The sequence below is a fragment of the Peromyscus eremicus genome, unplaced genomic scaffold (genome assembly GCF_949786415.1).
Source record: "Peromyscus eremicus unplaced genomic scaffold, PerEre_H2_v1 PerEre#2#unplaced_83, whole genome shotgun sequence".
NCBI classification, from domain to species: Eukaryota; Metazoa; Chordata; class Mammalia; order Rodentia; family Cricetidae; genus Peromyscus; species Peromyscus eremicus.
Window position 1 is genome coordinate 495,399 of NW_026734323.1, and position 15,121 is coordinate 510,519.

General features: G+C 43.3%; 2 protein-coding genes across 8 annotated transcripts in view; both read left to right on the forward strand.

Annotated features, from left to right (window-relative positions):
• The window catches only part of LOC131901450 (disks large homolog 5-like), a 122,809-nt gene that overhangs the window by 82,407 nt on the left and 25,281 nt on the right, over positions 1–15,121 (forward strand). The gene's annotated exons all lie outside the window — the stretch shown is intronic.
• LOC131901446 (olfactory receptor 2L13-like) lies at positions 1,225–4,201 on the forward strand. Its single transcript, XM_059252593.1, has one exon. The coding sequence runs from the start codon at positions 3,070–3,072 to the stop codon at positions 4,039–4,041; it is 972 nt and encodes a 323-aa protein (XP_059108576.1). The 5' UTR covers positions 1,225–3,069; the 3' UTR covers positions 4,042–4,201.

Consider the following 15,121-nt stretch of genomic DNA (forward strand, 5'->3'; position numbering starts at 1 on the left):
AACAAGGGAGGACCCACAGAAGACTCACTCACATGCTCTTTCAATGGTTGCATGTATTAAATATGCAACACATGATAATTCAAATCTTGGCATTAAATCCTTCTTGAGCAATTAAAACACAGCAGCCATAGTTTACTATTTTGTTAGAATATAAATAATAGATAGAGCACATACAAATAATGGCATTTCGACGTGATAAGGTAAAGTTCCTGCAAGGATACACACCATGAGTGTGAGCTCTCCTCCTTCCTCTGCTCTATGCTTTCCACTCTCAGCTCAGTCAGGACAAGCCTATCATCAGGAACAAACTGCCAGAAGAATCCCTCACTGAATATACACTCATGAATCAGTCACTTCCACATCAAGAACAGGGTTCCAAAGGACAGCACTCACAGGAATCAGTCACCATCTCTCTTCCAGTGGGAACTCAGACCTCAGGGAAGGAACTGAGCCTCACCAACCATTATAAGATTTTCACATGCTACCATGTAACATCCTAAACTGGGCCATTACTTCCTAAAGCAAAATGGGTATGGCATTGTGCATAATTCACAAGTAATCTGGACCAGAAAGGATACTGACCTCCAGGAAGCAGGAAGGAATAAAGCACAGAGAGAATAGACACTCGTTATACTTAAATGGATAGGCAGGATCAAAACGTAGGCTTTCTACCCTTAGTGTAGAATCTCTTCTTACTGATTTCAACTTCTGGTGAGGAGTTTAAAAAGAGTACGAAACACATCCAAGGTGTTCTACCACCTACACTGACACAGGACATCATGTCCCACTGAGGACAACCAGGACAGGGAAGGAAAGGCTTCTGCTATTGTTGCTTGAGAGAATCAGAACAGAGGCAGTAGGTATAAATTCATGTCCAGCCACAGGTCCCTTCCCTGAGGGCTCATAGAGAAGGTGTCATCCTGGACATTCAGGTAGAGTAGTGGCCACTACCAGATCCTAGACACACTGAGTGAGCTGCAGAGAGAAGAGGTGGGTGGCAGTCCAGGGGATCCCCAAGGAACTACTACTCACCCATGCCCTCAGTGTGCTGTGGCAGTCCGAAGATGCCCTTCAGGCAGAGAATGGGCAGCAGTTGAGGCTGTATCTGCTTCAGTGAAGTAAGCAAGCCCTGGAATTCATCCTGCCTCTTAGGAGGGTGCACCTGGAGCAGCAGCTACTCTTTGCTGTCCCCAGCCTCCTGCTGCCACTCAGAGTGGACTCAGAGTGTCCACTGCCTTGAATCCTGGCCTCCACCTTGGTCATGACCTGGGCCAGGGTCTGAGGCCAAATGCCTAGCAGGTCCTGGTGCTGAGTCTCTATACTGTCTGACCAACCTGCCTCACCTTGTCTGGCTCTGTGGGATGGCACCAGGGCTATCAGAGACCTTGGTGCTGTGGGCTGAAATGGGTGGCTTCTTAGGGTACTGATAGGCCCCAGACAACAGGGGCCATGGGCTGGATTCTGTGGGCCTGGGTCTCCAGAATTCCAGTGGTGCTCATCACGTACACCCTGGGATCCCAGGCATAGCCAAGATGACTGAAAAGGCAGGAAGATTGGAAGAGTAGTTGGAGGTGGAGAAGACAGAAGGGACCCTGGTGGGCATGGTAGCCAGGTGGGCCTTAATGAGCAAAATCTTATTTAAAAACATACGATAATGTATAATATAGAGCAGCAACAGTAAAATGATGTTTAGAATGATTTCATTTGAGTATAAGATGCAAGGGTCATCTCCTTATTTTCTTGGCTGCCTATAGTGGGTGAGGTTTAAACTCTGTTCATCCCAAATGTCAACCTTCTCACTGGTTGAATTGGCACAGATCTAACTATTACTATTCCCAGAACACTGTACAAATTAGGCAGGATTCTGTGTTAGACCTGTGCTTGACCAACACAGCTCTCCCTTACCACACACAGCAATAACTTCATATATTGTCTCGTTGGAGAAAATGAAGTCTCTTCAATGATCTTGAATTATTGTCATGGTGTTATCTATCATGACAATAGGAACTCCTTGACAACAGATTTCCCATTTCCACAATAGCTTTTACTACATTTACTATTTATACTTATTATGCTAGTAACAATTAAATGACTTTTTGTGGGGTGTTTTTTGTTCTACTTATTCATCGTTAATACTATCATAAATACTGACAGAAGAGGAAATACTGATAACTACGAAGTTGGTACTTCCCTTTTGCATGGAAACTTGTCTTTATGAAGGCTTTAAAAGATTGTCAGAGTTTTTGGCCAAACACCCTAAGTGTCATGATAGAACTCTCATCCAGTGACTGGAGGAAGCAGATGCAGAGATCCACAGCCATGCCACAGGTGGAGCTCCAGGAGTGCAACAGGCGAGAGAGAAGAGAGATTGTATGACCAAGAGATATCAAGACCATGATGGAAAAAGCACAGTGACAAATAGCCAAACTAGTGGAAACACATGAACTGTGAACCAATAGCTGAGAAGCCCCCATGGAACTGGACCAGGCCCTCTAAATAAGTGAGACAGTTGATGAGCTTGAACTGTTTAGGGGGCCCCCAGGCAGTGGGACCAGGACCTGTCCTTAGTGCATGGGCTGGCTTTTTGGAACCTGGGGCCTATGCTGTGACACTTTACTCAGCCTTGGTGCAGCGAGGAGGAGACTGCACCTGCCTCAACTGAATCTACCAGGCTGGGTTGACTCCCCAGGGGAGAACCTGCCTTGGAGGAGGTGGTAATAGGGGGTGGATTGGGTGGGGGGAAGCCGGGGTGTTTGGAGAAGGGAGGACAGGGGAATCCGTGGCTGATATGTAAAATTAATTTAATTATAAAATAAAAATATTTATTGAAAAATAAAATAAAATGACCATACATGTATCTCTGAACTGAGAACTTGGCCAGAGGCAAGGGGAAGAAACAGTCAGTTCAGATTTCAAAATAAATTCAACAGAAGGGTGGTACTGGTTGTAAGAACAATTCAGTGCAAGCATTCATTCCAAGCCAGTTCCTCTTTATTCTCCTGTTCTACTTTCTATAAGTGCATTTTACTTTCAGGTCACTTTTGAAGAAAGAGAAAGCAATACATTTTCATGGAGAAATGGATTCAGAGCTCACGTGATTTCATTTTGTTAGGATTATTACCACAAAATCACACATGCCTACTGCTTTTACTGCTCATCATCTCCATATTCTCTGTGGCCTTGCTTGGCAACTCAGCAATGATCCACCTCATTCGTGTGGATCCCAAACTCCACACCCCCATGTACTTTCTGCTCAGTCAGCTCTCTCTCATGGACCTGATGCATATCTCTACCACTGTTCCCGAGCTGGCATTCAACTTCCTCTCTGGCCAGAAAAGCATTACCTTACGGGGCTGTAGAGTGCAATCCTTTTTCTTTCTGAACATAGAAGGTTCTGAGGGCTTGTTCCTGGCCTCCATTGCCTATGACCATTTCGTGGCCATCTGCCACCCTCTTCATTATCCTATTCGCATTAGCAAAATGATGTGTCTGGAGACGATCATAGGATCTTGGACACTGGGCTCCATTAACTCCTTATCACACACAGTCTATCTCCTTCACATTCCTTACTGCCATTCTAGGTCCATTAACCATTTCTTCTGGGATGTCCCTGCCATGTTGCCCCTGGCCTGTATGGACACTTGTGTTTTTGAGTACATGGTATTTGTGAGTACAAGCCTGTTTCTTCTCCTTCCTTTCCTTGGCATCACAGTTTCCTGTGGATGGGTCTTTTTTGCTGTCTTCCACATGTGCTCAAAAGAAAGAAAGAAAAAGGCCTTCACTACATGTTCAACTCACTTAACTGTGGTGACATTTTACTATGCACCTTTTGTCTACACTTACCTTCGTCCCAGGAGTCTCCGTTCCCCCACAGAAGATAAGATTCTGGCTGTCTTCTACACTATCCTCACCCCTATGCTCAACCCCATCATCTACAGCCTGAGGAATAAGGAGGTCCTGGGGGCCATGACAAGAGTCTCTGGGACATTCTCTTCCACAAAAACTTTATCATTTCCTCTCTACTCATATTTCAGTCCCTAGAGAATGACAGAATAGTGTTGCCTATTGGAAATGTAATGTGTCCCCCACACATGTCATACCTTTCTGGTGACTTATTACTGGTTAATATTAAATAGTATGTTCATTATTACATAGTATAGCAATTATTCACATGTTTAAATCACAACATTATAGTCAGTTATATCAACAGAAATTTGGCAATTACTATTCTAACATAATATGACACATTATACCTTATGAGTGTATAAATATTACTGTAAAATGATATTGTATGCTGACATTGACTTGTTTCTACAAAATTAACATAATTAATTGCTTTGATTATATGTTTTGCTTTCATTCTTTTCATTATTAAAAGTTTATGTATATTGAATATTTAAAAAAGATTGTCAGAGTTTTTAATGATTATGATTTTTAAAAAAAATTCTGAGAATTGATCTATATCAAACTTTTAAAGTGACAATTATTCTAATCTTTAAAACATTACTTGGGGTGAACTTCATTTTCTCATTCAATAAATAGACTGTGAGTAGTCACTTACTGCATGTTAGCCCATTACCTAACCAATGAGGTTACAGTGGTAAGTAGACAAACACCTACTGGAATTGAAGGATACATAAATTACAATAAATGAGACAGGCACACAGATAGACGTATAGTAGTTAGAGGACAAAAAGCAAATTTTCTGGACTGTAGGGGAAGATGGAAGGAACTTAAGCGAGTAGGACCAAGTGGGAGAAGCTGAGAGCATGGTATATAAGGAAAATAAAGGAAATATAAGAAAAGCCTTGTTCAGCCTTGATGCATGGGGGATGGGCTTAGTACTGCCTCAACTGAATGTGCCAGGCTCTGCTTACTGCCCATTGGAGGAGCCCTGACACTTTTGGAGGAGGGAATGGGGAGGGTGGGTCGAGGAGAACCTGAGGGAGAAGCAGAAGGAGGGATGAGACAGGGATCTATGGTTGGCATGTAAAAGGAATAAAAAAATGTCTTTAGAAAAAGACTTAAAAAAAAAGAAAAGAAAAGCCAGACAAAAAAGATTCAAGAACAGGAAGATGCTGGAGTGTTCAGTGTCACTTCCCTGCAGGGACAGGGACAGAAAAATCGAAGTTCAAGTCAGAGATGAAACAGGATCCAGATCTATCTGTGTTAGGAGACACTGGCAGGTACTGTGAGTGGAAGTGCAGGCCAGCGGGTTCTTGGTGAGGAACAGCAGTCTGAATTCTGTGTGGATGAATTTCTCTAACTACAGGCCAAGGCAATGCGCTTCCCTCACATTTGCCAGCTGTGATGATTGTATTTGTATAACACTGCTTTCCATGTAAGTAGAAATGGGATCCAACTAGGGAAATGATTGAGATACTGAGAAATACCTGCCTATGGCCTTGAGTATAAACCCATCACAATAAAATATGTTCATCATGCATGTTAGCCCAAAAGAGAATTTGTTTTGTAAGTCAAACATGATTATCTATTTTTAACAAATGTCACAGTCTTATTCTTTTCTCCTTTCTCCTTAATAACAGAATCCTAGCTCTTAGTATGCCCACTGTGTCTTTGTAGAGTGGGTTCATTTACCTTGTGCTACAGCAGCAGTAACAACAGCTGTAAACACATGCAGCAGAAGCAGGTGCAGCAGAGGTTGGAGCCTCTGGAGAGGAAGCAGAAGCATGAGAAGCAGAAACAGCAGAAGCAGGAGCAACAGCAACATATGTGGAAGTGGAAACAGAGTCAGAAGCAACATTTGAAGTGTTTCTGTGACCAGAGTTCTCCGGTGTGACCTCTGGTTCCTGGAGTCAGTACTTTTTCTGTTCTTGAGCCTTTAAGGACAATTTGAGATGTGTTATTTTTCATAAAAAGGAAATGTTACATTTTCATTCATTTTATCACTTGTCAATGCCATGGTCTTGATTTTAGTCCACAAATATCTGTGTATTCCTTTCAATTTTATTGTTAGAGACCATTAACATTTTTTAACCTCTGCTTCTGCACTCCATTTACCCTTTCCCATAGCCTTTCACAATTGCCCATTGGGATCCTGGGATAGCAAGAGTGAAGGTGAACTCAAAATGCATGAACAAAGTGTGCCACCAGCTGCTGAGCTGCAAGTGTGGAGTCTGCAGATGCCTTCTGGCTTCTCCCTCCTTTTCCATGACTGTTAAACTTGTGAGATGTAGACTAATGGCCTGTTCCAGCAACATCATCTGCTTTGAGTAGGAATATTGTGAACAAAGCCTCAAGAATTCATTCAAAGCTCTGAAATGGTGCTACCCATCCATTTATGTCACAAAACAGTTGATAGAATTTCCACAAGGCTGACTCACATAGGTTACCCAAAAACCCATTCTACCTGCTAATTTGAAGAGGTGTGTTCTCGGGTCTTAGTGAGATCATTTGGTATTTAAGATTCCTTGAATTCAGTTCCTGACACCCAGCAGGGGGCTCATATCTGTCTAAAACTCCAGTCCTAGGGGATCCAGTTCTTTCTTCTGTCCTCAGTGAATACTAGGCTTACATAGGGTGCACAGACATATATACAGGGAAATCATTCACACACAAGCATGCACAACAGTACAATCAAGTGGGAGTTTTACAAACTGACTCAATGCTACTTGGTAGATGAGCAGTCTCCTCTGCCTTTACATAATGTCTCTAGATTTTTGTCAGTCTTCACAACTCAGTCAACATCAGAATTCAGGATCCTATTTTTGCATCAAATACCAAATTTGCTCATTTTATATGCTACCTAAAGTTTAAAACAAATACAAAACTTGCCTAAATAATATAGCCAAAATTGGCTATAAAACAAAAAAATAAGACAGATTACTCTTAAAATAAACACATGGAAGTGTATATACTTGTTAAAATACTTAAAGTGGTCGTGGTGAATGATCACAAAGGTCCTAGTTAGAGATGAACTTAAACCACTGTGAACACATGAATTTGATGGGAGATTTGTCAACCTTAGATACATTTTTATAGTTCTCTGAGTCATTATTTCCTCTTCATTATGCAGTTTATCATAAGACAATAAAAAGGAAACCCCTATATTTATAACACTTTCTGCATCTCCCTCTAGTATTTAGACAGAAGAGACCACAGTACAGACCTCTAGTTACTTCACCATTCCATACACCAGTTGGAAAACAGAAATGATGAAGTCAATCAAGAAATATTTTCCTCAACTCCTGTGCGGAGGTTCATGACTTTAATGTTTGTACTAGCAAGGCAGAGGATGGTGACAATTTGAGAGTTCAAGGACAGCCTATTCTACATAGCAAATTCCAGACTACTTAGGGCTATATAACAAAAGGATATTTCAAAAACAAAGAAATCTAAATCTAGACATAATTTCTTGAACAGATAAAGTCGCTGATTTCTGTAAGCAGAATAGAGTTGACAGAGAAAATCCAGGACCAGCTGCTCCACCAATACAAGTGAACTTTCTCTTTTCCCAGAGCTAGGAATCATCCTTACAATCGTCCTGTGTCCTTGTCAACTTAGCCTGTCTTGCTGTAATCTTTAATGAAGACATACATTTGATGACTTGTTAGAGTTCATGGAGAAGAACTGACAGTGTCTGTCTTGGTCCATCAGTTAACACTTTGCACGCTGCCTATACCACGTAAACCTTGCTACTCCAAATCTTGTATTGGTCTGGGCTTAAATGTGTTGAACTGCAGAAATATGGTTATTTTTATATCAGTGTCATGATACGTTTACAAAGTGTGTAAACCATTGCCATTTTGGTTTACTAGATTTACATATGTATTCACTATCTACATTTCAATTCGTGATATTTTGGTATGCTGATTTTTCATTTGGATAACTTTTCAAAAGAAAATTTCAGTGGGGGGAAAATCACCAAATATTAACAATACCTTGAGTAGAGTCACAATTTGTAGTCAACTGATTCCACAAAGTATGTTAACTTTAACTGACTTACCTTGTTACATTCAAATCCTACTTCATTCAAAGTAGTGCAGACTCCACACAGGGTGCTCCAACTGTACCTACATACACACTAAGTGACTGCTCATTCATGCACCATTCAGTAAAGCCTTAGAGACGCTCCTATCAATTTACAACCTTTGGACTGTCATCCAACAAGACATATTCATGTACTACAGACCATTTCAGCACTAAGAGATGGCCTCTTCATAACATGCAGAGTTATATAAAAAATGGTAAAAAATATTTTCCGTTTGTACAGGCTAACCCCTTTGGCATTCCAATTATATCAAGCGCTAATGAAAATCTTTTCTGGTTGAGGAAGATTTAAGGCAAGTTCTGGCCCTATGAAGGCACTGAGATGATTTCCCCATTATTGCTACATGTCTTTATACTCAGTGTCACAATAGATCTGGTCGATTCAGCAACCATTTTTTTCTTGCTGGTTTATAAAGCTGGAAGTAGAAAAGCATGCCACATGTGAGCCAAACTGCAAAGTATGTAGTCGTTCTTTTATCTGTTTAATTTCTGATAGCCTACAACCATTCTACATTCTAAGAAAAACTCAAAATGCTCCTCAAACTACTTCTAGAGATTCAAGATTGCATGATTTCCTTTCAATACTGGGGTAGTGACACATGCCTTCATTCCTAGCACTTGGGAGGCAGACAGGCAGATGTCTGTGTGTTCAAGACAATCTTGGTCTTCAGAGCCATGTTGGTGATAGTCAGGCCTACACAGAAAAACTCTGACTAAAAAAGCAAAACAAAAGGAAAACACAAACCACCAGAGCAAAACCTGGAACGTGCTTGGTAGCTGCTGGTGTTCAGCTGATTTTTCTAACATTGTTTCAATCTCATCTGAGACCTGAGCAAGTATTTGGTCTGTTTTCTTCTTCCTCCATCATAGCTGCCCTGTTCTGGAAATTTTGTTCATCCATAAAAAAGTTTTGTTGGCTTTTATGTGTACAATAACAAAACTTTGTAATTACTACTGCTGCTGCTGATGATGATGATATTGATGATGATGATGATGATGATGATGATGATGATAATAATAATAATACTGAAAGAGAAAACTGAAAGGGGAGGGGTTGGGCCTCTTCCAAGAGTGTTTGAGTCCAAGGCTTGCAAGTTGGCCTTCTTTGTGCCATTCCTGCCCAGTGCTGCCTGCAGCATCTCTCCCATCTTATAGAGGGCGCTCCCTTGCCTCAGTCCTTAGAGATGGAGAGGTGGGTGAAGATGGGGTGGCTGAGACCTGGGTCCAGGCTGGAGGAATCAACACTGTTGAGGAGCCTGAGCTTTGCAAGAGCTGTCTTGGTCCCATAAATTCTGCATCTCTGGGCAGCCCCTTGATCATGGGCAGATGGGACAGACAGGAAGGCAGCTGGAAACCAAAGTTAGGCCAGGACATGCAGGTCAAGAGAGATTTAGCAGGGGGCAGCACCTTGCATGACATCCCTGCTGTCTGCTGTGGTAGTCAGTAGGATGCAACCATAGCCTCTAATTTCTGGGTCTAGATGGGGAGGCATTTGATGAGATGCTTGACCCTGGCCCAAGGCAAAGACTTATTGTCATGGGAGGCCATGCATCTGGTTGCTGAAGGGGCACCACGGAGACACAGCAGGTTGGTGGCACCCAGGAGGGTAAGTTCACTGAAATGGAGCAGAAGGAAGAGGTAGATTTGAAACAGAATAAATCCAAGAAGGATGAGCTTGGCGGTGGCATGCATGAAGTAGGTCTCTCTAGCAACATAGGCAATTCCAGATCCCTAGGCTGTTGGTGCTGGCTGGACTGGGAGCCTGAGAAACTGAGGCTGTGCTGCACGCCAAATGCAGGCCAAAAGCTCACAGGTCTGTGTAGGTGCCCCCACCCCACAACTTCCCACAATGGTTTGGGCTGCCACTTGTCTGCTGTCTGGATGATATGGCAGCCTGGACCAGAGGGCAGGAGGTGATCTGTGGAGGGTGTAGAATAGTCTTGAGCCCCTTGACCATAACTGTAATAATGCCAAAGCCTCCCAGCACTGGTGTCATTCTGGGCTGTAGCTGATCTGACCATCTTCAGCCCTTCTGACACTGGAGCCTCCATCTAACCTGGGTGTGTTTCACTTTGCTTGCTGTCTGTCTCCCAGGGACATGGAAGCAGTGTGAGGATTGATTTTTTGTCTAGAACTCATCCTCAATGCTAGCACAGGACCCACTGTACAGTAAGCACTTTAAACATGCAAGTCAGAAGTGGGACATGGCATCCCATGCCTTTGATCCCAGCACTCAGAAGGCAGAGGCAGGTAGATGTTTGTGAGTTTGAGGCTTGCTTGGTCTATAGATCGAGTTACAGGACAGCCACCGCTACTTAGTAAGACACTATCTCCAAAAACAAACAAACAAACAAAGAAAAAGTGAGTTTGGGAGTTGGATCAGCAGTTAATAGAAATGGCTGCTATTGTGGAGGATGAGGGTTTAAGTCCCAGCCACCATAGTGAGGTTCAAACACACTCTTCCAGCCTCCTCAGGCACCAGGAACACATGCAGTGCTCACACATACCTGCAGGAAAACACCCATATACATAAAAATGAAATAAATATTAAAAAAGGAAAAAAAACAAAAATTAAAATAATATTCAAATGGAAGTCAGGCACTTACGAAATGGCTCAGCAGGACTTGTTTGTTCAAGACTTGTTTCACAAACCTGGACACCTAAGTTCAATCCCCAGAATTTTCTTAAACGTGGAGTGAAAAAAAAGAGACTGAACAAAGTTGTCTTTCTGATCTCCACATGTGCTCATATACAGAATAAAAATTTGTAAAAGTACGAAAGAGAAAAGAAATTTTCAAAAAGTAACCTAAAACAACTGTCAAATCAGATTGTTGGTATGGCTCTATGATAAAGATCATGGAAGGGCCTGTTTCCATTCTCAGCACCAAAAATAAGGCACACTAAAATGTGGAAGGAAGTGAATTCAAGCTCCAATTCCCTTTAATTTAGCATCAAGGTGAGGGTCCTGGAGCCCAGAAGACCTACCTAGAATCCCTGCCTAATTGTCCGAGGTCTCTATATTGTCCCTCATCGGACCTGGAGCCAGGATCAGGTGGCCACTTTGCTGCAGAATCCCCCTAATCAAGGATACAGAACCCTGAAGCCTCTTATCCTTGAACTTTTCATAAAGGCCCCTTTTCAATATTGCCAGAGAGGGTGCGTCATAGAGCTGGATCCAGGACAATATATAGTGACACTTCTGCTCTTTTTCCCCTCATTTCTGTCTGAAAACCTGGCCCCCAACACAATAATCAGAGCCAAAAGCTTCTAGCATAGACCACTATGATCAGCCTCTCCGTTTCCTTCTTCACCTGTTTCTTGGTGAGGAGGGTTGGGTGGGATGATGGCTCCATTGCAGTCTCTGTGGGTAGATGAACACAAGTGAACTTGCATAGTGACAAGGCATAGAGGATGGACAGACCACCCTGAGGCCCAAACAGAAAGATCATGTCTGGAACCAAGTGACAACCCAAATATTTGGGCCAGGCTGAGATCCCTCCTCTGTGGACCTTAGCTCTCCAGTCACTCTGTACAGATGTGGCTGTGTAAGCAGTCAGGGATTTCCTCTGTGTCCCTACACATGCTTCAGGGGAACAAAGACCACCTCTTCAGGAGTATTCACAGAGGCACAGGATGTAACACAGTCCAAACCCTGAAGCCTGCCTGTGGTTTCAGAAGCCAGGAGAAAAATGGCACAATGCACAAGCACTCAGGTGTTGTGCTCCAGCTCCTCTGCCCCATTATTGAAAGGACCAGCTCAAGCCCACCTCCTCCAGGAAGCTCTCCATCTCCTGCCCAGCACTCATTGTTCCTTCTCCAGAACCATTTTTTTTTATCCTGTTTTACTCTGAGACTGAAGGCCAGCTTCCTTCTCCCTCTCTCTGGCCTCTGGACATTCTCCAATCTGTCTCCAAAGCAGACTCCTCAGTCTTGACAGCATGTCTAATGATGTGCCCTATAGGCACTGAAGGAATGCTCTAAGACAGCTGGAGTGCTACAACACTGTGAGATCACAGGGGATGCCAAGAGCTCTCCAGGATACAATGGAATTTCCAGAGAAGGGACTGCTGATGTCATGGGGAACAGCTTTTGCCACCTTGCTAACTCATTTTCCCTGAACTGACCAGAAGAAGCCCAGGTTCACTTTCCATGAGCTTCTCTTGGAACATAGCAGAATCCATTCAGCAACTCCTCCTTCCAAAACCAGAGTTCTCTTAGCTTCACTGGAATGGCCATAGTACATCCCAAGTTGGGAACTTAGCTATACTATCCAAACACTGCCCAAGAATGTCTCATTCCTTCCTCAGTATACCTCAATTCATCAACATGAGCAATTAACTACTATTGAACCACAGATGATACCCCAACTCCTTTTATTCAGAGTTCAAATTAGGATGGAGTTCAGACACTTATATTCCTGATGAGTACCTTGGTATAATGACCAATGCCCAGATTTGTTATAGGACTGGGTGTAGAAAGGCAAAGTGTTGCTGTAAGTAAGAGGTTCTGCCCAAGACCTCTGACCATAAGAGACTTTAGAGGAACCACTCCTCTTCTTCCTCAAGACTGCTAATGATGGTGTACAGTCTTCATCTGGGAGCCACAGGCTACAGAGCCCTTCAAAAGGGACTCACATTACTAGGAAACTACAATTTTCTGTTTCCTTTACTTTTAAGGCAGTTAAATTCAAATAGACTGTGCCTAGCCAGGGCCTAGCCATCCCACCCTGGACCTCACATCCTAGGTGCTTTTCCAGGAATGCTTTGAAGCTGGTTTTCTTGGTTCTACAGCTTCTGGTTTCAAAGTAAAATAACAACAAACACTGTATATCTCTCAGACAGAACAAATAAATAACAGTAATGTGTTTACATGAGTTCATCAGTGGCAAATCAACCCTGAGGAGTGGGAAACCAGGACTGTGACCTGGCCTCTGTGGACCTAGACAGAGGTAGGAGCAGGCTCATGTTAGCATCCTCTGCAGAGACAGAGTGAGGTGGAATGGACACTTACCAGGCTGAACCACCGTCCTGAGCCCCTGCAAGTATGGTTACAAGCAGACTCCTAGTTAACATTCCAAGGAGCTCTTGCAGAGGCCATGGTCTTTGTCTGACCCTGTGCACCATTTAAGGTGAAGCATGCATCTGTCCAAGGGATGTGAAGTTCTTCCATTCAGCAGTTGACAGGACAAGGAGCCATGTTCAGGAATGGTGACTTCCTGCCATAAAATATGTGACAAAAATAATGTAGAATTCACCTGTGTGAAATATCAAAGGCCCTTCTGTGTGGTTTTGGTTGTATGTTAACCTTATGCAACAAGCTTGAAGAGCTCAGTTCCTATATTCATTGGATTTATGATGATGATGCACATGGAAAAGCCTGCAACCATCCTGAACAGAGGTCAGAGAGCTGGATTCACAGAGTGGAGGGACATGACTGAACCAGGATTGCAGACTTGGGATCTGAGGTCCAGCTCTACCACATACCACCTGGCTGAACCTGGCTCATCATTTTCCCTCCCATGTATATACCCTAGGGGGATGGCCAAGGAGCACTGTCTCTGGAATGACAGTGCCTGTCTCAGACCAGCAGGTCACCAGAAGTCAATTCAGCTCAAGCCAGTTCTCTGCAACAGGAGGAAAGATCAGGAGATAGACAGCCTTTGAGAGAGTGCTTAGGCAGCAGGATCCCTGCACATGGTCAGGAGATGGTGACTTTGCCACCTGCATTCCTTAGCTTAGTGCCCAGAAGAAAAGATGTCAATGGGGCTGGAAGTGCAGGACCAGGGGCAGCTGTGTCCTTATCAGAACACTGAAAGGCAGAAGGACTTCCAGAAGGACTGGGGATGTCCTCCACTCCTGGCTGCAGTTCAAGTCTGTCTTTTTCTTTCTTTCTTTCTTTCTTTCTTTCTTTCTTTCTTTCTTTCTTTCTTTCTTTCTTTCTTTCTTTCTTTTTTTCTTTCTTTCTTCCTTTCTTCCTTCCTTCCTTTTTTCTTTCTCTCTCTCTCTTTCACTTTTTTCTTTCTTCCTGTCTCTCTGTCTTTCTATTTTCTTTCTTTATTTCTTTTTGTTATTTTTGGTTTATAGAGACAGGGTTTATCTATGTAGTCCTGGCTCCTGTAACTACCTCTGAAAACCAGGCTTGCCTGGAATTTAGGGATCTTTCTGCCTATGCCTCAAGAGTTCTGGGATTAAAGGTGTGGGCAACCACTACCTAGGTACAGTTCAAGAGTCTAAGGCTCTATGCTAGGACTGTGATTCTACAGGAAGGAAGCAGGAGGTAGATGCAGGAGGTTGATACCAAGGACAACTCCAGAACAGAGAGGCAAAGTGACAAACTAATCCAATACACAGTGAGATCTAACCCTGGACTAGAGTGCTCCACACAGAGAGACAGGGGACATTTCCAAGTAGTGTGGCCGACAGAGGCTGTACCCAGGCTGCAAAGGTGTTGTTGGTGGATGCTAGGATTCAGTCCTGGTGTCTGACATGTATACTCTGGCTTGTGCATGGGCTTCTATCATTCTAACCCTCCTCACTTTTCTTATACTTCACTTTGGTGTGGTTTTGAAGACAGGGTCTCACTGGGTAGACTTGTCTGACCTGGAAGTTGCTATGTAGAAGAGGCTGCTCTGAGCTCACAGAAATCTGCATGCCTCTGCCTCCTGAGTCCTGGGATAAAAGGCATCCAATACAAGGCCTGGATTTTCCATTTTACCTTCTCTCTCTCTCCATCTTCCACCTTTGTCTCTCCATTTTCTGCCCTTCATGGCCCTTAAAATGATGTCCAGTGCCTCACTAGGAAGCAGGACCGCAGACTACCCTACTGCTATACTTGGAGGCTCTTCCACTGTCTAACTTCTGTCAAGCCTGGATAAAATGTAGGCTGTTAGTCTATGTGGCCAAGTATAGCTTCAAGGACTAAAAGGTCTCCATTGGCTCAGAGTCCATATTTTCTTTTTGGAACTGAAGAACTGTCTGCACTGAAAAGAGATCACAGAATGGGGAGAGGGAGGGCAGGGTGCCTTAGCTGGGCTCTGAAGACAAATAATCCATTCATCCTTTAAGCCATAGGTCGTCTACACTGCAAACCTACCACATACTCAGTCTTTCTT

Bases quoted from the DNA above. Each gene is read 5' to 3' on its own strand.
- LOC131901446 (XM_059252593.1), top strand. From the start codon at position 3,070: ATGGAGAAATGGATTCAGAGCTCACGTGATTTCATTTTGTTAGGATTA.